The 24,871-nt window shown below is 37.6% G+C and overlaps 1 protein-coding gene across 2 annotated transcripts in view; it reads left to right on the top strand.

Moving 5' to 3' along the window:
* The window catches only part of LOC113079934 (pappalysin-1-like), an 84,930-nt gene extending 64,426 nt beyond the window's left edge, over positions 1-20,504 (top strand). The window contains exons 17-22 of one of the 2 annotated variants that reach the window (XM_026252176.1): positions 2,222-2,441; positions 2,809-2,956; positions 4,561-4,676; positions 11,728-11,799; positions 13,247-13,345; positions 18,567-20,504. In XM_026252176.1, the coding sequence (XP_026107961.1) occupies positions 2,222-2,441; positions 2,809-2,956; positions 4,561-4,676; positions 11,728-11,799; positions 13,247-13,345; positions 18,567-18,671 (760 nt within the window). In that variant the 3' untranslated portion in view covers positions 18,672-20,504. The remainder of the gene's footprint in view (positions 1-2,221; positions 2,442-2,808; positions 2,957-4,560; positions 4,677-11,727; positions 11,800-13,246; positions 13,346-18,566) is intronic. The other variant, XM_026252183.1, reaches the window with a different exon arrangement.
* The last annotated feature ends 4,367 nt before the right edge of the window (positions 20,505-24,871 follow it).

Raw genomic sequence — 24,871 nt, forward strand, 5'->3', positions numbered from 1 at the left:
GTACCATCCTTTTGTTTATTGCATTGCAGATTTAGTGAACCATGTTGTGGCAATTGAATACTCAGGGCTGTATTAATTGTTTGAAAACTTGGATAAATTCGTAGCAATTATTTACCCTGTTGGTCAGTTACTCACGACTATAGTTATAAATCTGGACCACTTTTAAATATCAAATTTAGATTTGAAATGTAGAAGACCCATTTTTACAGGAAGCAATTGTGTTTGGTTTTTATGTGCGTTCAAATGTAATAAGCAACAAATATTCCACATAAATCAGAAAAGTGCAATATACAGGTGCTGGTCATATAATTAGAATATCAACAAAAAGTTGATTTATTTCACTAATTCCATTCAAAAAGTGAAACTTGTGTATTATTATTCATTCATTACACACAGACTGATATATTTCAAATGTTTATTTCTTTTAATTTTGATGATTATAACTGACAAATATGGGAAATCCCAAATTAAGTGTCTCAGAAAATTAGAATATTACTTAAGACCAATACAAAGAAAGGATTTTTAGAAATCTTGGCCAACTGAAAAGTATGAACATGAAAATTATGAGCATGTACAGCACTCAATACTTAGTTGGGGCTCCTTTTGCCTGAATTACTGCACCAATGTGGCGTGGCATGGAATCAATCAGGTGTTATGAGAGCCCAGGTTGCTCTAATAGTGGCCTTAAGCTCTTCTGCATTATTGGGTCTGGCATATCGCATCTTCCTCTTCACAATACGTTAAGGTCAGGCGAGTTTGCTGGCCAATTAAGAACAGGGGTACCATGGTCCTTGAACCAGGTACTGGTAGCTTTGGCACTGTGTGCAGGTGCCAAGTCCTGTTGGAAAATTAAATCTGCATCTCCAAAAAGTTGGTCAGCAGCAGGAAGCATGAAGTGTTCTAAAACTTCCTGGTATACGGCTGCGTTGACCTTGGACCTCAGAAAACACAGTGGACCAACACCAGCAGATAACATAGCACCCCAAACCATCACTGACTGTGGAACTTTACACTGGACCTCAAGCAACGTGGATTTTGTGCCTCTCCTCTCTTCCTCCAGACTCTGGGACCCTGATTTCCAAAGGAAATGCAAAATGTACTTTCATCAGAGAACATAACTTTGGACCACTCAGCAGCAGGTCCAGTCCTTTTGTCTTTAGCCGCTTCTCTCTATCAATGTGCTTGGACACAGAGCTCTGTGAACAGCCAGCCTCTTTTGCAATGACTTTTTGTGTCTTGCCGTCCTTGTGCAAGGTGTCAATGGTCATCTTTTGGACAACTGTCAAGTCAGCAGTCTTCCCCATGATTCTTTAGCCTATAGAAATAGACTGAGAGACCAATTAAAGGCCTTTGCAGGTGTTTTGAGTTAATTAGCTGATTAGAGTGTGGCACCAGGTGTCTTCAATATTGAAACTTTTCACAATATTCTAATTTTCTGAGATACAGAATTTGGGATTTTCCTTAGTTGTCAGTTATAATCATCAATATTAAAAGCAATAAACCTTTCAAATATATCAGTATGTGTGTAATTAATGAATATAATATACTTTTTGAATGGAATTAGTGAAATAAATCAACTTTTTTATGATATTCTAATTATATTACCAGCACCTGTACAGTCGTTTTATATTCTACTTTGAAAATATACTTGGCCTGTGACCAGCGTACAACAAGTGGTTTGGAAGGTGGATAGACAGATGGATGGATATTTCTTTGGTGATAATTTGATGTCTGATAAAACCCTGTGCACCATGATTCCCAGAAGAGTCATTCAGATTAAAGAAGGTCATTTTGGAAAGTACTTGCTAGTTTTAAGTGCTGTATTAATCAGATGGTCCATAAACGGACTGTGGATGGTCTGTGAACATTTTATTCTAAGCACAGTGAATCATTAAAAACACTACACAACTTTCAAAAGGGACAGATTTAAAAACACTAGGCATCATACACTAAATGACTCAAGATCACGAATGCCATAGACTGAAGATAAAAAATTTGCCCCCATCATACATTGAATAATTTGCTGTGAAATCGTTCTACACAGACTACCTAAAATCTGCAGATTATTTCTTTTGGCAACTAGCGTCAGCTCGTTCAGATTGCAAATCAGTGACAAATCTGGGCAAAAGTGGTGCAATGTATTCCAGCCTTTACATGTTCAAAAACTATGATGAGAAATCTGCTGAATCTATCTATTTTTGTGATAATGAACATGTTGTAGGTCAGTGCCTGTGATGTACCACAGGCGTGCATTTAAGCGGCAGTGTACGGAGGATGGAACCTGGCAGTCGGGTGAGTGTGTGGCAGTCACATGTGAGCCACCTCCTCCCATTTTCCATGGTACCTACAAGTGCACAAATGGCTTTCAGTTCAACAGCGACTGCTGGATCGACTGCAACAGGGCTAACCACACGGTGAGACAGCACAGCCGCTGCAAGCAGGTCTGTCATGTTCTGTCTCTCTTCTCCTCATTTTCTCTCTTCCTCCATCAACATCTCAGTCCATCACTTCCCATTACTGTCTGCAGCGCCTTCCATTCATCATGCGCACCCTATCACTCACTTTTATGCATCACGATTTTTCTGTGTCGTCCCTCTGGCTATTCATCAGCAGCATGACTGGTAGACTGACAGATCTTACGCATGCTTTGTTTCATTTGTCAATTGCACAGCTTGGCAACTGTACCTTGAGGTCATGCCCATCCTTGGCCTCCTCCCTTACATTCAACCACATATGTTTTTTGCCAAGTGGCGATGGTTAGTGAGCTTCATTTATAATGATTAATAGAAATGTTGGCCTTTGCTCCAGGTTCCTTCCACCAACGTGATCCAATGCAGAAAGGACGGGAACTGGACCGGTTCCTTTCGTCTCTGCCCCAACCTGACAGGCCAGTGTTCCCTTCCACAGAATCTCAGCCCAACTATCCATCTCAACTGCAAGGATGGATATGACATAGGTCTCTGATTCTCTGCTTTTCACTTCCTAGGCATAAAACAAACTGCACACACATGTATGCACTGCATTCTCAACATTGCCACAAGGGACAGTGTAACTACAACAGCATGTTTTTGAGTAATTTCAAATTCTGTCTTAATCAGAGATTATTTTAATCGAACCCATCTGTCTCATTGTTTTGGAGAGCTGATTTTTAGTTTTTTTAGTTTTGACTAAATATGTGGTTGATGTGTATTCCAGTAGCTATTAACATAAACTCTCACTAGGTTTATATCGGTCTGGTTAATTAGTCTTGACGAAGCAGTTTGTAAAAAATCTGTGCAAGTTCTTTAAACTATCCTCACGTTTTTAGCTACACTACAGTTCAAAAGTTTGGTGTTCATTGTTAGTTACTGGACAGACACATTGATAACATCTGGAGAGTCTTGTATTTAGAGGGCAGATGGGAGCTCCTAGATGTTTTAAAATGCGCAGGTTTGTTTACTGGATGCTTTGCTCGTGTGAAAGAAAGTGCTTTAAGTGCGTTCTGGAGATTCCGTCGCTGTGAATACAAAAACTCCAAAATCATGTGCAAATTATTTTCTCTACCTACTTACCTACTCTACCTCATAGCCTACTTCTTATTAAATTTAATAATTATAATTGTAATAAGTATTATAAACAGTGCAAAAAAACTATTTGTTTATTCAAATATGTGTTGGCCTTTGTAAAATATGGGACAAATCATTATACCTTAAATATGAATTATTCCATATTTTGAGGGATGGGTGGCAACCCTAATAACTGGCTTTGTTTACATAAATTGTATGTCGTAAAAAAAAAAAAAAACATTTTGAGACGCAAATGCATTAAACCACTTACACTGAGTCACGTACAGCCACATGTGCGATCAGTCTTCACGAACAAAGCGCGCGTCAGCATTTGAAATTGAAAGCAGTCTTCTGTTAGTGAGGTTCATATTTTAATTATATAATTCCACTGCATTCCAAACCACATAAATTATGACTTTGTAGAGCATTTGTAAGGAAAATGCAGAAGTGCGAGACAGCACACATTAAGTGTAAAGCGCGCGTATCTCATATTGCATCCTATGCAATGAAGCCCATGAATGTCCTTGTAATTCGCGTCAAACTTTCTGAACTTTATGAAAGATTAATTTTAACGGATGGTTCTAATGGTGTATTTGTGTGAGGAATTGGAAGCAAACAGGGTACGGTGTTTCTAAAGCAAAATCAGTGTCATCACACATCTGGTTAAAAACAAAGCTCAGAATCGATTCTGAAATTCTCCCAACCCTACTGTTTTTGTTCAGACCAAAGTGAAATTCAACCTATGTTTTTATGTTGCAAACATGCAGAGTTGTAAATGTGAACTGGTAGATCGACAAAAAAGATTATGCATTATAAAAAAAAAAAAAAAAACTAATTAATTAAGACAGTGAATACACTGTCTTCACATTGTAGGGCGATGTCTATGATTATCATAGACATTGCCCTACCCCGCTCATATGGTATTCATTTTATTTGTGCAGGTCCCTTTTTTTACCCTGAAGCAGATATCAATATACCACGGTCATAAATAACACCTGTCTATGATGTCCAACAGGAAAGGTGTGTGAGGTGGCCTGTAGAGATGCTAGCAGCAGTGTGGTCCTCCTGCCCAGCAACATGAGCAATGCAGCTGTGATGAAAGACCACTGGTGGAACCCACCCAAAGTTAAGGTGAGAGCACAAACATTATAAGATTTGGGTGGGCTCACTGTACTATCATAAATGCTGTGTCTACTTCGTTTTATCTCATATTCCAAACTTTGCCATATTTTTTTATGAATGTTACACTGAATTTGTATGGTAAATGTTTGATACCATGGCCGGATTCACGAAAATCTTCTTAAGAAATAAATCAAGAAATTTCATAAGATAAATTCCACAAAGGTCAAAAGAATGTTCTTAAGTGCAATTCTGAAGTTCTCAAATATATTCTTAACAGCCATTATCTGAATGAATACATGACACACTGATAAACTCACACTATTGTATTTTTGTGCTTCCTGCAGATTAACCTAATAATCATAATAAGCATGCACACTATTTTCGTCGTGACTTTGACTGGCACTCAGATTCACGTTTTTAATGTGGCATGCTTTTGAACAGTTACTCTTAAAATAGCCTGTCTCAAGCTGCAGCAATTCATTTCTGTGCCGTGTTTTTGAGCTCTCATCTGAGTGAATGCTTCTGGTATGTGAGTCGACGCTTGTACAGCAAACGCGTCCTGTGCGTTCATATGCGCTGAATACTGCAAAAGATTGTGTCGTATTTATAAGATAAAATTAAAATCATCCAATTAAAGCTCCCTATCTGACTCGTTTTAGAGTTGCTACTGAGTTTTAAAGTCAGCAAAAAGTAGCGTCACACACAGGCTAATCATGACCGATCATGTTTACATTAGCAGTCATCGCTGTCACTTCAGAAGACTTGTGCACATTCCTAGTCCTACTATTTATTATATGTAGCTGTTGTTGTAATGCTTAAATATATCAATTAATTTGAAATAACCCAATCAATGCATTAAATAATTCTTACTGTTTGGGATTTAAGATGAGTCTGGGGCTGTCCTAAATGTAAGAAATTATTTACGATGATTTATAAGAAGATTTTTTTTTTTTTTTTAAGAATTTAAGAACAAAAAAATAAGAATATTCTTAAGGTGAATATTAACTAAAAATGTATTGTTTTCGTGAATCCAGCCCCAGGTCCTAGTGCAATCTGAATCTTCAAACATTTCCACAATTAAGTACCTATATTTAACACCATGTAGTATTTTTTTAAACACATGATTATGACTTAACTTCTCAGAAGTCATCTCAATCATCGGCAGATGGTTGTAACCTAAGCACTAAAAGTAGTCAAAATAAATACCTAATGATGTAAACACACCAAAGTAGTCAGCACTTGTTACTTAAAGCTTGCAGATTAATGCCTTTATTGATCATTAACAACAAAAATGGGCATGACAAATTTTTTTCTGTAGGCTATTATAAAATCCAATGCATCATTATGTTTAGCTGACTGAAATAGACTGGACCACACACACACGCTTATTCACATTGGTATGGTGACATTTGCCCTTTCCCTGTGACTAAGAAAGCAGGGTTAACTTACCATCACATTAACCCCGAACTCTCTGTTGATTAACTCAAATGTTTTTTAGTCACGGTTATTGGTTTTAAAAACGCATCTGGGAGTAAGTTCAGTCAACTCAGCACATGTTCATGGTGAACAACACACAATATATCCCCGAGAGACAAATCCAGAAGCCACCTTTTAATCGAGTGATAAAAAGTAGCATGGCATGTGATGGAGTGATAAGAGAATGACTTCTATGATTCTCATGTTCTCCACATATACTGTATTTAAATCTACTATTCCTAAAAAAAATCTTATGATTGCACTGCTTTGTTTGTTTCATCATTTATCATATTATTTATTGCAAATTATTTTATTCCCAGGGATTGTAATTCTTCAAGATTTACCCTTTTCCTTTTATATGCATTACATATCATCAAAACGTGTTCCACTAGGTGTTTTTCAATGTCAAGGAAGGATCCTCGGAAGCCAGAATTTCGAGGATGCTACGTCATCGACATCCGTCGAAGGACTGTTCCAATGTCGAGGATCCTCCGAATTTCAACCAAGGACTGAGTCCTTCATTCGAAAAATATCCCATACACAGGAAAGGATGCATATGTGTATCCTTCGCGCTCTTTGCGCTCTCAAATCACCCACAATCCAATGCGCGCAGCTTTGCTATCTTGTTCAAAAATTCTAAAATGTCGAACCTTAATCGGAGCGTTAACGGTTTTTATTTACGTTACCAAACATTTGTTATAACTGTAGTTAATATAAGTAAAGTTTACTGTTAAATGCCAGTACAAATTACTACCATTTTGATATGGTAAATTATACAAATGGTTAACTGAACCGGACCTGTCATTTAACAATTGGTTGCGTCATCGGCATTTCTTTTATAAATAACTAGTAAAGTTGTCCGAAGTAATTTAACGATACCATTCACAGAGTTATTCAAACAGACCTTTTCACTGACGTAATGACGCAATTACGTGCACTTGCTAGCCTGTTCCATTTACGTGCTCTCCGAATGCTAAAGAGGACTCTCATTGAAAGAGACAAAAGTGTGACTCATTCTTCTGTATCTTTGTGGGAATTTGTGATTTCATGCAACAGTATATCAATAGCTGCAGCTAGGGTCACACAGTCCAGACAGGTCTCAAGGAATATCCATTTCCGAATTTACTGTGTCATTAATTTATATATGGACTACTGAATGACATTTCTGGGTGACATCATGCCCGCCAGTGGTTATGTGGCCATCTGGATTATTCATTCCATATTTGCATTTCCTCCTCTGTACTATTGTGGACGCCCTTTGGTGTCATGCTTTTTTCATTCTTTTTCGATGTGGTCTGTGCCATGTGGTTCTTTACTTGATTGTTTAAGCTGCAGTGGAGCTTTAGGAACCACAAACAAATTTACTGCCTGCATCCGAGAGTGCTGCTATAGTTTCCTCCAGGCCTAATCCTTCATATCATAGGTTTTCTTCAGGATAAATCAGCCTTGCAAGGGGATTGACCCACAAGGTCCTTGGAGTTTCTTCATGGAATTTGTTGGACATCGAATCTGTACAGTTTATTTCTGTACATTTTATTGATATCATTCAAATGCAGAGACTTGGAAGAAAACATCCAGCTGTACTGTATGTACGCATCTGGTTCTCCATAAATCAGCCAATGTGTGGTGTGTACGAGCTTGGAAGCCAACAGGAAATGTTGTGTCCTGACCATATAGGATGGAAAATATGAAAGGCATTAAAAAGTGTAAAACTATCTCGGATACAGATAGTATAAAAGTCTATTTAATAGATGGCAGGTAGCACTCATGCAGCTCAGGCCTGTGGAGAAACTATAAAAACATGCACAAGTTCAGGAGCAGAAGGTTTAAATTAGGCCTTGAGTAAACAAGCCGCTTGGGTCTTTGGTGTGACACTGAATATGAAGCATGTGTATGTGTGTGTGTGGATGGCCACAGTTAAGTCCTGCTTTCTTGGAAATGTTCTGTTTATGTTCAGCCTTTCCATTCCTCATTGCTTCTGGAGATCCCCCAGACTGCGTCATTTCACCTCTCCAAACATCCTCTCTACCTGTGCTCGCCCAGGAGGCAGAGCTACCGAGGTCCTCTGCAACAAACCCCACCCCACCCCCCCAATCCCAAACCTTTTGCTCTCCTCGGCAGGGGTTGAAGCTGGTTAGCACCCCTGGAGTTTAATCAGTCCCCTACTTAGCCGAGCTCTTAAGACTGTAATCCTTCAAGCTGGGCCCTTTCATTGATTTAAGCATCTCCACCGGAACACTGGGTTCATTGAGGATTTTATTTGTTTGTGTTCTGTGTGTTAGGCAAAGAAAAATGTCAACAAACAGAGCAAAGGTTCTTCACATTCAAACTGAAACCCCTGCCAGCCTGAAGGCTTATTGGCAATTCTAGCTAAGGATTTGAACAAACCCCTGACCCTGTATGCTGAACCTGAAGGGGGATTTATACTTTTGCGTCTGTGCATCAGTTTTCATTTATACTTCTGCGTCGTTGTTTGCGTCGACATTCAGTACACATGCAAACCACTAGTCTGCAGTGTCCATGGGCATGTTGCTTGTATAACCAGCAGACCACGGCAAAAGCTAAAGAAGAAGCAGCTTGTAGGGGGATGGCATCCCCCTTGTTAGAAAAAAGGAGAAAAAAAGCATCCCCTCTATCCCCCTTACCATCCCCTTTAGATTAATAATGTTGTTATGTAAAACTTACCATGCAAATTAAATATTAAAATTCTCTATGTATGATCATTTACGAACTAAATAATGGTAATTGGCAACTTTTGACGTTCTTTAAAATGAAGACAGCAGAAGGTATGATATTTCCTTCGAGTTTAAAGACCCCTGACATAACATCATTGTGCTGTATGTGTGACTGAGGGACAGAGAGATAATATTGAGAGATGACATTTTCAATTACATCACTGATTTTGCAAAAAAATAAAAATAATAATAAGCCTATTAGAATGCAATAAGGAACAGCGCAAAGAGAACAACCCTGCTGTGTTTCATTCCTGAATGAATCTGTTTTTTAACAAATCAAGTGAGCCAGTGATTCAATGATCCATTCATAAAGATAGGCTCTTGATTCATTTCTAATTTAATCAGCCGTTTTGAATTAAAGGTTTGACTGGACGATTCAGTGAATCATAAAACAGGGATTTGCTGCCACCTATTTGTGGTTTTTGTGTCATATATATGTATCTATGACAGGCCTAAACCAGCCAAGCTACAAGCAGAAAGCATTCCTAATTTACAACTGGGAATGCTGCCTCGAAAAACTTTAAAAAGCATGTCTGCATGACTGTGTAATGAAGCACATGTGAAATCAGTCCAGTAGAGCGGCAAGATATCACAGGCGGTGTGACGTAGAAGTTTCCACCCTGCCAGATGGTCTACTAAGGAAATAAATCTCTTGAGACCAGTGTCAGTGTACTTTGTGTACAAGTGTCTGGTGTACTTTGAGCAGGCAGCTTAGCACCCTGAAGCAGATGATTGGCAAGGAACAACTGAACTGGCTGCTCTAATAACCTCCTTGGAGGATACAAGCTTCTGGTTGGACACTGAGAACTGTGCTCCCTGGAGACTGCTTTACCCTGAAGCACCGGAGGTGGCAGGGTTTACAGACCAGGCACCATATGATGAGGTGTACACCGCTCTTCCCAAGAGGAGCTTGCCCTCAGAAGCCTGGCGCCTGATTCTTCAGGACTTCTTCGCCGGAGTCTTCCAAGAAAGAATAATGGTCCTCAGAACCGCAATCTCCCTGGACAACTTTGGCTAAGAGCCTCGTCCCAATCCCTGATCACTCTGCATGTGAGCACGGGAAGCGATGCTCTTCTTATGCTGCATCCTGTATGAGGAGCAGGAAGATGGCTGGGGTTGCTCCCGCTCAGCAGCTCCTAAGACCAGACAACAGCAAGAATGAAACCACTGGAATGCTGCTGCCTGCTTCTCAGCGAAAGGACTGACTGTGTCACCGAAAAGGCCAGATGGAGCAAGCAGCGCTCCAAAAGGAAGAACCTGTCCTTACCCTTCATATCGGATAAGTTCAACCAGAGATGTCTTTCTGCTGCCATGGATCGGCCAATGGCTCTGGCTGTTTCCTTGGTTGCCCTGAGAGATAAATCAGCAGCACAATGCAACTCTTTAATATCATCAGATTGCACTTCCTCATCTTCATCCAGATCTTTAAACAGGTCTGCTTGGTATGCCTGCAACACCACCATGGTGTAAAGACAAGCATAAGCTTTGTCCACCAAGGCCGATGTTGTCTTTAAAGACCTGGTGGGCAACGCCGGAGTCTTCAGCGACGATGCTGACCCTGGGAGGACAGATAAATAACAAGTGTCTGTTCAATCAGCGTGGAAGAGGTGACATAAAATGCAGGAAGCATACGTCTAGCTTGCTTTTAGGACAATCTAACTGCTTCTTAGCCAGCCAATCGATTTTTAATTTAGCCACAGCATGAGTCACCACCTCTAATAGCTCCTCATACTGGATGGACTAGGGTGATGAATCCCCAGCCTCATCCTGTTCGATGCTCTCCACATGGACCTCCTCAGAGGAAGAGAGGTGAAGCAACATGATCTTATTCCGGGGGAAGAAACCACAGAGCATGCTTCAAAACCCTGAGAGCGAGCACTGGATCTAGATAGTTAGGTCACAGGAAGGGCCATGCCCATCTGCAACCACTCCACTAGATGCATCTGGGATCCCCACAATTTCAATCGCTGCTCTGCCTTGGCCGCCGGTGGACAAGAACTGCAAGGATCAAGAGCCTCTGCCCCCTCCTCAAAGAGTGCCAGGTGGGAGCAGAGTGTGTACAGTGGCAGCAGCTCACAATGCACACAGTCAGCTCCTTTGAGAGCTGCCTGTGCATGCTTCTCTTCTAGACAAGCAATACAGAGAGATGTGTAACCCCGCCTGTAATTAAACAAGGACAGGGAGGAAAACTGATTAAAATGCTGATTGTCTTTCTCTATATAACTTAATTTGTGAACTGGCACAATACACACACTTAAAAAACACACCATTTAGACGGAAACAACACAGGGCGCTTGCTGAAGAGCAGAAGCTAGCAGGAGCTTAATTATGCAAAAAGCTTCAATTGCAGGTTGATGCAGAGATGGCGACAAAGAGGCAAAACTTATGGACTGCAGCTTTAAAGCTTGTCCCCCCACCCGTGACATCTCGCTACTCTACTGGATTGATTTCACATGTGCTTTATTACATGCAAATTAATTCCAAAAGCGTTTCTGATGCAGCTCGAGTTCCTGAAAGGGAAATACATTCAGCAAAATATAGTTTTAGTATAGCTATAAAACAATTCTCAATTTCAGGGCTCATAAGGAAACAAACAAAAATAGTTAATTTAATAAAGATACCTTTGTTTTTATTAGAATTCTTTTTCTTTCTTTTTATATACACAGAATAAGACAGAAGACATAATTAATATTGTCTTGTAAGACATGCTCCAATAATCTTTGTTTTATTGTGTTCAACTTCAGAAAGGCTTTTTTACAGTGTTGTTTAAAAACCCTCTCAGTGGCTGTCAATTGAACATTGATAACTTCGAACATTAACTTTGTTATTCTGTCATTTCTCTCATACAGAACATTGTATGCACTATGGGACTAAAGTGGTACCCTATCCCAGAGGCCCTCCACTGCATAAAGGGATGCGAAGTAAGACCTACCTACACACACACACACACACACACACATGTATATATATATATATATATATATATATATATATATATATATATATATATATATATATATATATATATATATATATATATATATATATATATCTCATAATAAAAATAATGATATTTTTTATAATTATTTTTTATTTGTTTTTATTATATTTATATATTCCTTTATTTATTTGCTTTTTATTTGTTGAAAATCATTTTCTTTATTAAATATTTAATTTGTATTCATCTATTATTTCACTTAATTCTATTTATTTGTTTGTTTTAAATTATTTTTGATTCATTTATTCATATTATTCAGTTAACTGGCTGTTCACCATATCCAAAATCCCATTGTAAGTTTGCGTGATTACAACATTATGCCCTAATAGTCATTTCAAGGTAATCTCCCAGCCATAGCTTTACGTTCTATACAGTCATGGAGGTCTGTTCTCTGGAGCATGAACTTGAACAGTTGTTTCTGCCATCTTCTCACGTTCTTTGAAGTATAATACATAAATAAACATGCTGTGCTTAGTGTCTTCCTCTCCTTTTGCTCTTTGGGCCAGTCTAGCCTAATCTGTGTTAGGTTTAACAGGGCCAACAAAAGCAGACAAGTGGGATTTGTTACCACCTTTGTTTTTGAGGTCAATTTTTCTTTTTGCATTTTAGACTAACCTGGAAACCTAATTTAGAGGGTGTCATGTTCCCAGTTTCCTCAAATCACAGAGTGGGAATAAAAAAAAAACAGCTACTGTGTTTTCTTGCAGAAGGAGCTGTTGAAAAGTCATTTGCCAATGAAAAGACTAAACTGACATTTTTTTTTTACATATACTGTACAGTATGCTGCTTTTTGAAGAAACACAATTTCTTAAAAGCACATGTGACTTTTCTCGCCAAAGACACTTCTAAAACAAAGGCACTGCTATCTTGAAAGTCAAATTAATCTGCACGTCTGTCTCATTTATAACAAGTCTTGCTGTGGCAGACTTTTGAACCCAACTCATCCTGACCCAGTTTCAATGGGTGGTAATTAGCAGCCCTCTGAAAGCATTTGGGTTTGACCAGAGAGATGATTTGAAACTGGAAAAGGTCACAGGTGTGTTGGGCAACCTTTTTACCTGTCAATATGAAAATGTGTAGTAACACATATAAGTTTAATAGGGCTTTGGTTTCCACATTAAAAGTGGCCTCGACCATCCACAAGCCCGGGAATACCAACTCAGTTTTTCCAGGGCAACATAACTGCAACAGACTCAAGTCTGTTTTTGTTGTTTTTGTCTCTTTATTTCTTGCTAACTGGTTTTATATGACTAAATTGATGAAGTTTATGGGGGGACACGTTTATATTTGACAGTGTATTGCTGATGTTATTTGTGTTTATATTGTTGGTGATTTCATGTTACAGAGCAGTTTTATCTGTTTCTCACCAGCCGTTCATGGGTGATAATTACTGCGACGCCATCAACAACCGAGCATTCTGCAACTATGATGGGGGAGACTGTTGCCATTCTACTGTTAAAACCAAAAAGGTATGTTTTGGTATTCTTTAGCTGTTTAATCTGTTGAATCCCTTGTTTATGCTTCAAGAGCTGGTAAATAATTGGAGTAAAAAGCTGTAAATTGCATAATTTGCTTAGTTACTACAGATTTAGGGTAATAAATCTTGCGTAATAATAATCTCCTCGGAGAGGAAACTGAAGGACACCCACAGAAGTGGGGTAAGCTCTCTGAACCATACCCACAATGCACTGTAGACATTGTAGATGAAGCACGCACGTGTATGTTTGGGTGTTTTTCTAAAGCCATGGCAACAGACGGTTGCATATAGCATTTCCATATGGATATTCACCTCACTTTCCAAAAAAGAGAAAGATCCGAGAGTTTAATCCCGAGGGTGGTAAATAACCATAGAAAGGCTTTTTCTGCAAGCTTGTGTACTGTTCTTTTTCCAATTGACTTGTCATCCTCTTTCACTTGATCCTCCCTTGCTTTTTCCTTGAGCAAGTTTTCCTGGCTGCCAGAGAAAGTGAACTTCTCTTTTGACAGACAAAGAATGAAGTAACTTCTCCAAAGTAACAACAGCGAACTCTGGAAGCACACTGGACGGCTCTACTCGTGCATGTTGCCAAAAAAAAAAAAAAGTTGGCATGTGTGATGACGCATTTCCCGGCAGAATACACAACGTGTTGTGAAAGATCTAGAAATGGCAGTTGGAACTGTACTCTTAACATTTAAATGCAGCTGTAAATCATATAGAAACATATAAACTCAAGGGGGCCATTTGCTTTGTCACGCCAGAGGATTGCCCAAGCAAATAATAAAATCAACTGCACATCCTCCACCACTCAGGCTGAGCTGCTGACCAATTCGTTGTCAATTCTGAATTGTGCTAATAAGTGGCTGTAAATAAGGAATTTTATTTTCTTTGTAAGTTGAGAACAAAAGAAAGTTTTACAGTCTTGTATGAATTCTGAAAGGTTGCTGCCAAAAGCAAATAATTGATTAAATTGCTCCACCACAGGGCAAGTGTGTAATTTTTTGTATTTAGAAAAGCCAATAAATGATTATGAGGGTTGGAGGTATGGGTAAGTTTAAGGGTGGGATAAGGTGTAAAGTATGGGTCAACAGTGTAATTATAAATGTAATTACAGAAATTAAATACAGATGTAATTACATGTAGTTTTTTTTAAAAAATATAAGTACAATGTAAAAACATGTATGTACACAATAAGTATAAATTATTAATTAAAATTTAAGTACATAGTAGTTAAGGCCACTTAATATAAAGTGGGTCCTATTTTTTTATCAGACTTTAAAAAAAAAGTTCAACTATGCAAGCAAAATGATAAAACTGAGTTTTAAAATCAGAATTGAGACAAACACTTCTCACAGGCAACTGAAAAGAGACGAGACTCATTCGAAAGGGATTACTGTAAGTAAACAGAACTGTTCCTAACGATACATTCAGTATGGTACTGATAACTAATTACTATCCACACTACAATGATCTTGAGTATAACATAACTATGTTGGCATTGGATGAAAAAGAAGTGTTTGTATTGATTTTTTTTATTTGGTAATGAGAGTGACACAAAGTTAATTAGCCAAACAATAATGGCTTCATCCTCATTGGGTGCATTATGTACTGTATTTTTGTATAGTTTCCATAAAATTGTGCTTAAGGATGCTTTCACGTTCACTAAATATGTTAAAATGTATTTAAATTTCACAATATTACTGTTTTTACAGCATTTTTTTTTTTTTTTTTAAATAAATGCAGCCTCAGTGATTATAAGACTTCTATAAAAACACTTACCAGCCCCAAACAGTTGTGTACATTAAGAAAGATCCAAGTTAAGCTTGTCTGAGAAAATGACAGTTATAGTTACCAAGGTGTGACGGTTCAGGGCATTTTTAGGAATAATATTTCAACCTCCCAGAAAGTAACTGGGTAACCAATAAAACTTGTTCATTGTGTGCTTAAGTTGTCATTCTCTTATGACTTCTTGTCCTATTTAATGTACTTTTTGTTCCTTCTTTGTCTGGGAGCCGCAAAGATATCATCTTCCACAATTACTTGAAAGAGAACACTTACAGTAGATCGGGTCACATCAAATCATAACAGATAAGACTGAAATTATGTTTTGATTCCTTCCCCCATTTGATGCTTTATTGGATTCAGTAAACAGAATTTGGTGGCTTTCACTGGAGCGCTGTGTACTAATGTCATTTTTGGTGGTCTTCGTGGGCTGTTTTCATTGTTTCTTTGGAAGGCCTCTATGTTTTTCAATCCAGTGTTCCAATAACTCACAGTATACATTGCTTGTATTTGTCAGGCCTCTTGTCAGCCAAGGTCTTTTCCTCCCAAATGCACCATCAATAGCAAATAACTGCCCTCACAAGCCCCACAGAGCAATTAGGAAAAACTAACCCGGGCCTCTGACGTGCAATGAGCAGACAGAAAAGCAACATTGACACAAAGCATCCTTTTAGTTTGTTGGACTTTAGGATGACCAGGATTTGAATCAGTGCCTTATAATGATGAGGTCTTCCATTTTAGAGGTGAGGTCATGACGGCAGAGCTAAATTTGCGTCCAGTTGATGTGTTTAGTGGAGACGCTAAACATTTTCTAGCAAAGTCCTCCAGATTTCCGTTGAACGCAGATCTAAATTGTACCCAAGTATAGCTTAACAGTGGAATTGCACCCTATGTATAAAACTGCACTGCCTTACGTTGTGTAGAGAGTACAGAGGAGTAATATGGAAATGGAATTTGGTAAAAATTGTTGTAGGTTAGTTGTAGGATCTCAGCTGGTGCATCCAACCCAAATGCCGAATATATTAACTTGCTAAAAATAGTTTGTTTGTGCAGTAAATTATCGGCTACCATCGAATTTCAAGAGACATTTACAAACAAAACAATGTGCAGCTGAGTATATTATAGTGTTTGTTTTTAAGGACATTTTCTGTTTACTCTTGTGTCTCATTTTTGTGGGCAATTGTTCAAATCTTCTTTTATTACTACTGAGGCTACTGGAGAAATCACAGTTCCTCTACCACCATCCCAATGACATCAGTACAGAAAAGGTCAGATGTTGTTAGAACATTCAGCGGTTGCAAGGTTTGCTGAAGGAAAAGTGCACTGACAGCTCAGCTTACTGTCAAAAGCTTCCTGCAGACTTCTCAACCTCACTTCTTTCAAACTTATGTCAGAGTTTGTCTGAAGCTTGTGAAATGCTGATATTTATACTATCCAGATGTCATGGGCTCAGTGGCATGAACTGAACATTAAAAGTTGGTTTGCTTGCATTGGCATCACCTAACGTCAGTTTATAAGTCATTTATTTGGAAGCAAACAACATATTAATTGTAGCTGGACTAATACATGCTCTAATACCTGGAGTATTAAACTCTGGGTGGGTAACTCATCCTGCACTGTTTGTACTACAGATAGTTGGAATAAGTATTATTCTTGCTTAATATTTCCATTTTAGAAGAAAAAAAAATTTAAAAAGGAAAATAGTTTAAAACAAACGTTCAGTAAAATGAAATTAAAATGTCATAATGTATAAATAATTAGTTAACTACAATTTCTCTGGTTCCTTGGCATCAAAAGAGTTTAAAACCCCTGTTCTAAGATACCTACTTGTACCTACAACTCAGTTTTGATAAATTGTTCACTTTTGCAGTTGTTTTAACTTTAAGAAAGGAACGAAAGGTTTTTTTTTTTTTTTGTGTTTTTGTTTGTTTTCCCTGGAAACAATTCAGGGATGGCTGCATACACACACACACACACACACACACACACTTAACGCCTGGAGAAGTGCAGGTCGGTTGTAATGAGGAGTGTGGCAATGGAGGGAATGTTGTCAGCCAGAGTTTGTGGGCACTATGAATGGACTAGATTTACAGTTGGGAAAATCCCCTACAGTGGCTGGGGACACCAAAAGGAAAGGCCTGTGTATTTCACAGGGCAAAGAGAGGGCATTCCTTTCCTCAACGCTTCGAACACAAGAGATTCCTTGTTACTCTGTACACATATACGCTCTTGTGTTCCCCCTTTTTTCACTCTGCACTCGCAGACCTCCAGTGCACACAAACAGTATAGCTCACAGTGACTGAAAAGATACCTCTTTCTGTTTGACATCAAAAGTAAAAACAAGCTGGGGTCAGTGGTTCATGTATACTAGAGGTGCAGGTGTGGATAAGATTCTCAAAAATGTGTTCCATTGTGTGGATACTTTTGGACACATGGAGTTGTTTTCACTGACAAACAGTTTTTTTTTATTTTTTTTGCATTCCATCTCCAGTGTTCCGCATCCTCTTTTTCCCAAATGGTAGAATAGTTAGAACTAAATAAAAGGATAATGATGTTATTTATAAAATGAGAGCACAATGTACTTTGGTCGGTGACACAGACAAACACACACAAATAAAAGTTCAGCTCTCACCGTATATAATTTGACAAAAGTGCAAGTCTAGTTTTGACTGATGTTTGATAGATAGCACATCTGACCACAGTATCAACCAAGGACAACTGTAAAGATTTTTTTACTGTATTCAATTCTGTTCTTCAAAAAGCTTGGTTTGTCTCAACTTATTATTATTATTATTTTCATTCTGTGAACTGTTTGTAGTCCTTGTTGACTTTTACGATTTTTTTATTTGCATTGTAAAAAAAAAAAAAAGAATTTGCTTTAGTCTATCAACTTCAAAACATTGTGTTTAATGTATTGTTACTTGCTGTTTTTTTTATTAATATTTGTGAAATTTAAATAATTTTTTCAGTTAAACCGATGCTTTCATCCAGAGGAACTGACAAATTACAATTTTGCGATTTTATATTTCAGTAATATTTGCTGATAAATATTGTTGTTTGAGATTTTAATGCCGGTGACAGCTTTCGACCGGGAAAGAATACGAAGATCCGAGATGATGTTTTGGTTATAGATACTGTACACTATTGGTTTGGTAGCTATTTTTTGTCGTTCCACTGCTCATTCTTAATGAACTCTTAGTAGTTTGCCCAAAAATTTTAATAAACAATCTGTCATCAATTACTCACCCTTTCAAGTAAATTATGAAAAACTTTTCATTTTTGGGTGAACTATCCTTTGGATATCACTTATTTGTAATGTAATTGATGAAACATTGTAACCCCTTCTGCTATTATAACACTGCTGTATTATGGTGAATGTGATCACCTCAATCTCTTGGACTCAACCCACTTTGATATTTTGTCTGTGCCAGGTGATTCCATTCCCTATGTCGTGTGACATTCGAGAGGACTGTGCATGTCGAGACCCCGACGCCCAGGAGAACAACAAAGGAGTCCGCCACAGGTCCATTGGCTGAGCTTGGTACCCCCTGTGGCACCCAGGGGGCCTGCTGGGTAACCATTTCTTCTCTACATGCTGCTTACAAGAGGGCCTTCCCACTCACACCGCACTCCAACATGCCCTCGTTTCCTCATCAAACCTCGACAATTTAAGAGTGTACGACACTCAAAAACAAATAACCAACCAAACACATCAACAACAGGTTTCGCAAAGGACAAGAAGTGGAAGTTTTATGAATGACTTCTGGCAATAGCAACCATAGATGTCATCAACCTAAAGCTCAAACCAGCCTGGGCTGACGGTTTTGTTGTTTTATGTTTGCTTTCATTGATCATTATTTGTAAAGCGCAACCATGGCAATGTTGTTTTTATGTAGAGCCAGAGGAATAAGGGAGGAAAGGGAAAAAATGCAGCTGTTAATGTTTGACTGCAGTCAGAAAATGGGACGATTCCAATCGAGTCAAATTGCAAGACTTCCAAACTAAAGCAAATCGGTGAATGAGAGGACCTCTGATGCTTCCACGATGCCCCTTAACACCTGACCTCCGAGACCGTCTCGATGACACTTTAGCCATACGCTGTGTCCTCTCAAATCAAGTGTTCTCCGTCTTCTTATATTAACCATTTCAGATATCAAAGAGGAAATAGATACAAATGGACCCTAACATCAAATCCCAATCTGTGTCACACGAATGGCTTGCACTCCTCTGCATGTTTGAGCTGCTCGTACTCACTTGGAAAAAAAAAATCTGGCTGACAACCTCAGCGCCTGTATGAAACATCGAGGGATGATGGGAATGTTTCACAGCGCATAGGAAGATGTACGAGTGCAGCTGCTGTGGCCCTAAATCACAAAATCCTGTATATCAGCAAGAAATGCACAAATCTGATGCCGAAAAATCATCAGAGGAGGTGTTGATCCAGTGAGTTACATCCAGAGAGAGAGAGAGCTTGTGAAAGAAGCTGTGTTAGCACAGCTGTTGCTGCTAGTTATGCTGCCATGGCAATGCAGCCAATTCTGTCTATGGACAATTTGTAGCTTAGTCTGCCATAGATTTTACCTCTGGTCAAAATGCAGTTATGTCAACTTTACAGGAATATATATATTCATATAAACGCATTCTATATACACATTTATATATTCATATAAACAGCTTTATACGTGTAGATATGCCAACAGGTTCCCCTCTGCAGAAAAAAGGCTGTTTTGTTTGGGCTGTCAAAGTTCACACACTAATTGACTTAATGGTTTCAGTCTGTTCTGTGTGATTTTCCGAAAAGTGATCTGAGCTGAACATTCAGAGCTCATTGAAATGGATTGCGCACCCGTGTTGCTATCAGTAAATGAAGAAAGATGTTCTTTACAGATGACTTATTTATAAATCAATCCCTGATGGGACGTATTTCCTGCCTGCGTGTTTGATAGCTATGATTAATGTTAATAATTAGATTCACTACAGAATTTCTTTTTGAAACGAGTAAAAATGAACGCGTCTGGTGTCATATATATATATAGACATATCATCTACAGTACATCAATTGCCACGCTCAAATACACATATTCCCCGAAACTGATTGTGTTAATGCCGTGCATTAGAACTATGAAACAGATTATGAGATTAATCATTTTCATAGATTGATAGCCCTTTTAGAGACTCAGTAGCCAATGAGATCACTGACTAAAAGAGAAATACAATTATATACACGCTGACACAGCATATCCCGGACACAATTAATTACTCATATAAAATGTGCAGTCAGTCAGCGTTTCCTTGTTGATGAAGAATAGCTGAAGGGTATTCAGGACAATAACATATTTTATTAGAAGCCATGTGTCCATAAAAAAAAAGCCAAATTATAAGAAAAGCGAGTTAAATATTGACGCAAAGAATGTAATTTAGCCTTCATTGTGAATATAGTTAGCATTTAGCATTAAGGTGTTTGTGCTAATCTAATATAGCATTATTTATATATATATATATATATATATATATATATATATATATATATATATATATATATATATATATATATATATATATATATATATATATATATATATATATAAAGTTAAACTATGTAGAACACATAAAATATTTTTAGGCTTTGCAGTTCATATTCATTTGGCATTTTGTAATAGATATATCTCATCGGCAGATATGCCATCACTGCTCCCCTTTTTGTGGTGCTTATTATTTTTGTGAAAAAATAACTAACTGTAACATTAGCGCATAACAGCAGTGTATGTAACAAGTGGCTTAAAGTTCAACACAACTGCAAATATGCTGTTTAATAATAGGTATTGTTAAGATTTATATGTACACCTGTGTAAAACTGCAAAGTAGAGTCTATGGTAGTGTGGTAGTAATGGCAGTAAGTATGACCCCATTTAATACCTACACATTGGTATACAAACCACTTTTAGAAAGCATAGAACATCTAAGGAACATAAAAACGTCTTGGAAGCATTTATCAGCCACCCTCACAATCTCCCTGAGCTCTCAGAAATACATCTAAATGACATCTTTCTCATTACATTAGCAATGTAGCATAGAAACAACAACAACTGTTGTGATAGAAGTGAAGCTACTTATCAAACCAGCATATCCCAACATCACAGGTTGTCTCAGCCCGGCCAATGATAAGAGGTTATTTCTATGGCATTGAGGTCAGTGAATATTCTCTTTTTTTTTTTTTCAGAAGTGAAGAGTTTAAGGTAGGAAGGGGCTTGTGTGTATATTTATATCTGGTGGTTTTGTTCAACTGTATCTCTGTCAACCAATATTTTTATCTTCAACAACAGTTGCTGCACTTCTTTGAACAGTTATTTTGTTGAAATAGTAAAAAAAGAAAAAAAAAAAATAAGTTTACCATATAAAGAAAAGCTGCTATGGTTAGACAGGTTATCATAATTGTTAAATTAAATATATAGTCGTTTCGTGTATGACATCATTGAATAGTACTTCATACTGTGTCTTGTTATGTTCTTCTCTTTTCACTACCTTTGGTTGAAACTGCAAGTATAAAAGAGAAATGTGTGTAGTCCGACCATCTAAGGATAGCCAAAGGAAAAAAATCTGATCTGCGAGAGACATGGCAACAGTGAGATGACAGAGTAGGTCATGCCAGTCGTGACTTATTTCTTCATGTACACAAGCAGTCGTCATTTCTTTTGATGTAAAGATCATGTCATATTTAGTCTGTATAGACGTCTTTATTCCTAGTATTAAACTGTATGCTGTTATTGCATTGTAATTGCTAAAATACTGCTGCTTTTATTCTATTATCACTTGGAAAGAGTGCCTAGAACAAATACCAATATATGTGCAATTATATGAACCAGTATCACAAGCGATTTCAGACATCACTGAAAATGTACTTTTACTGAGCTTTACAGTACATACAGTTCTTTACTGGAGTGTTGTACACAAACGGCGATCAACCTTTTCTGTGTTTTTTTCCTAGAAATGTAAAAAAATTGGAATGCATTCTAACGCAAAATTACCTTGTTCTTTTGAAGCCATGAAAAACCAGATCAAATCAAATGAAGTTTGGTGAAACAGTCTACTGTAAACTTTACAGGATCTTTTTTTTTTACAGGCTGTACCTCATGCCTGTAATGTTTGCTGCTTACTTATTCAGTATTAGTAATTTAAATATCTTAGCAATATACAGTGTTGTAAATAATATCATTATTTATTAAGAATGTTGTCTTTTTTTATTTATATTTACACAGTTCATCTAAGTTATTTTTATATGTCTCCAGTTTTATTTGGTGTGCTCAAAAGCCTATTTTTCCTTGCTGTTCATTTCTCTGTTCTGGATAGGAAGCAAAGGCCTGGCGTAAGAAATGACCTGTTTTCCCAGCCACTCAATATGTGTGAGTAATGAATAAAAGTCTCTAATGCACAAGGAAAATGTTATAGAAGTGCCACCTTTGGAAAATTATACAAAGCGTTCCTTTGCCGTATTGACTTCCACCGGTGTTTTAAATTCCCTATGTTTGTATATTCTGGGGAAACTGGTCAGAGAGGTTCCGTTTCCAATTGCTGAGTAGATACATTGAACCGTTCTGGAGCTCGTGTGGTTTTGTGTAAATAGTAGAATAGGTGAGAGGAACTGAAAGACTGCTTGTGGTGGCTCAGCTGCTGATGTTTGGCCACGTATAGAAAGCCTCATGTATAGATTGCTTCTATAATCTAGCGCGTGTCCCTACATTTTCATCCTCACCGCAGAAAGAGGCATGTCCTCATGTCCGTACATGCAGATGAAGTTGTACCTCAGCAAATTAATGTGCTATTTTGTACATCCAATTTTGTGATTTAAAGGTTTCAACCTGTTAGAGGGTACTTTACATCCTGAGATTTTTGCCGTAATTTCTAGAGGTGCTCCGATCATGATCGGCCGATCGTTATGCGTATCTCGTCAGTAAAGCCGGTTCTCTAATCAGCCGTTAATTCCATCAGGTGCGTGAGTTCACATAGAGCAGCTGTTACTACACAGAGCCGTTGTTAATAGAGAAGATGCGCAAATCCACTTCATTTTCAGTGTTTTTTTGCATCTACTCAGTTAACAACGGCTCTGTGTAGTAACAGCTGCTCTATGTGAAATCACGCACCTGATGGAATTAACGGCTGATTAGAGAACCGGCTTTAGGCCTACTGACGAGATGCGCATTAACCATCGGCCGATCGTGATCGGAGCACCCCTAGTAATTTCGCTTTCTGTGTTTCTACACAGCTGTGTAGGTTTTGTACAGGGCTACTAGTAACATTGCTGGACATTAATATTAGACCAGTTCAGCATGTTTTTCTCCAATCCCATAGAAGATTACAGTTGCAAGTTCAAAACCGTGGTCTCAAAGTCTGAGATGTAAAAAGTCTTATGGTTTGCTACTTTCATCATAGTATAGCCAATTTAGATGCATTTAATCATACGTTTTTTGCAACGAGAGGTAATTGACCCCATTATGTGTCATTTGAATATTCATTTTGTTTGCTGTTTTTATTTTCACAACCTTTATATCTAAATCAAGTGTTACATGTTATTTGATTTATATTATTATCCTGAGAGTGCTTCTTTTCAATGCCCTGCCTCACTCGTTTGGTCTCCGAATTTGGATATTCTTCTGTGACTGCACTGACATAAAAATCAAGACCAGACATGTCGTTCTGTATCTCCAAATACAACCCTAAAAGGCTTGACCTCCTACTTTGATGGTCTCCGTGAGAACTGGTTAGACTCAATAAACCCACTTTGCTCAGTATACATCCTAAATGCACTGTTTTGGGCACTTACCACAATATTATTTTAATAACAAATTGATTTGTACCATATGTCATTTTTCATGATTATATCTGATTGTTTGTTCATTTGTTAGTTTTTTTTTTTTTCTGTATAATGTTGATATTATTTGTCACTGAGAAGACTAGTGTACTGTATATTTTCATGAACTCCTCAAGCATTATTAACAGTAAGTACATCAATGTTATTTTTTCTATGTATTATTTAGAAAATAAACACTGGTTAATGAAATGTAATTCTACCGCTTGTTTTACTTGCTTTGTGAAACCTAATGCAGGCACTTACTCCTGTAAGTATATTTCTGAAATTATCTCTAAATATTGTAATGGGAAATATAGAAGAGCGGGGTCACTGTAACTATAACACCTTCTGCGTGTTGCCACCTCAGTTTTGAACAGGCAAAGTGACAGTCCTCTTTCACAAGCCAAAATGTATATATTTATAAAATATTCTTTCCTGTTTGTCTCAGGGAGCATCATATCACAGTTTGCACTTTTATTTACATTTGTTCATAATTTGGACATAATGACATTTCATTAAAACATCACTAAACCCTTTGTTGCATGACTTTTACATTGTTACAAACAAACAAACAATAGATTGTTTTGAACTTCCAGTTCCCCCCCAAAAAATGAATATTTTAATCCGAAGGGTGTTACTGATCTTTAAGAAAATTATTTATTCATGCATGTTTTATTTTCAATAAATGTAATTTTATAACAACATATTAAAGTATAGTGATATTTTTTGATCAAATTAACGCAGCCTTGGTGAGCACAAGAAACTTCTTTCAAAAACATTCACAAATCTTACTAAGTACAAACTTGATATAGTTTTCAACATACACTCAAATGTGAGCTCAGCTAATGCTTTAGATGGAGAGACAGAGCGCTTTTACATTGTGCTGGAATT

Source organism: Carassius auratus, chromosome 5 (assembly GCF_003368295.1).
Source record: "Carassius auratus strain Wakin chromosome 5, ASM336829v1, whole genome shotgun sequence".
NCBI classification, from domain to species: domain Eukaryota; kingdom Metazoa; phylum Chordata; class Actinopteri; order Cypriniformes; family Cyprinidae; genus Carassius; species Carassius auratus.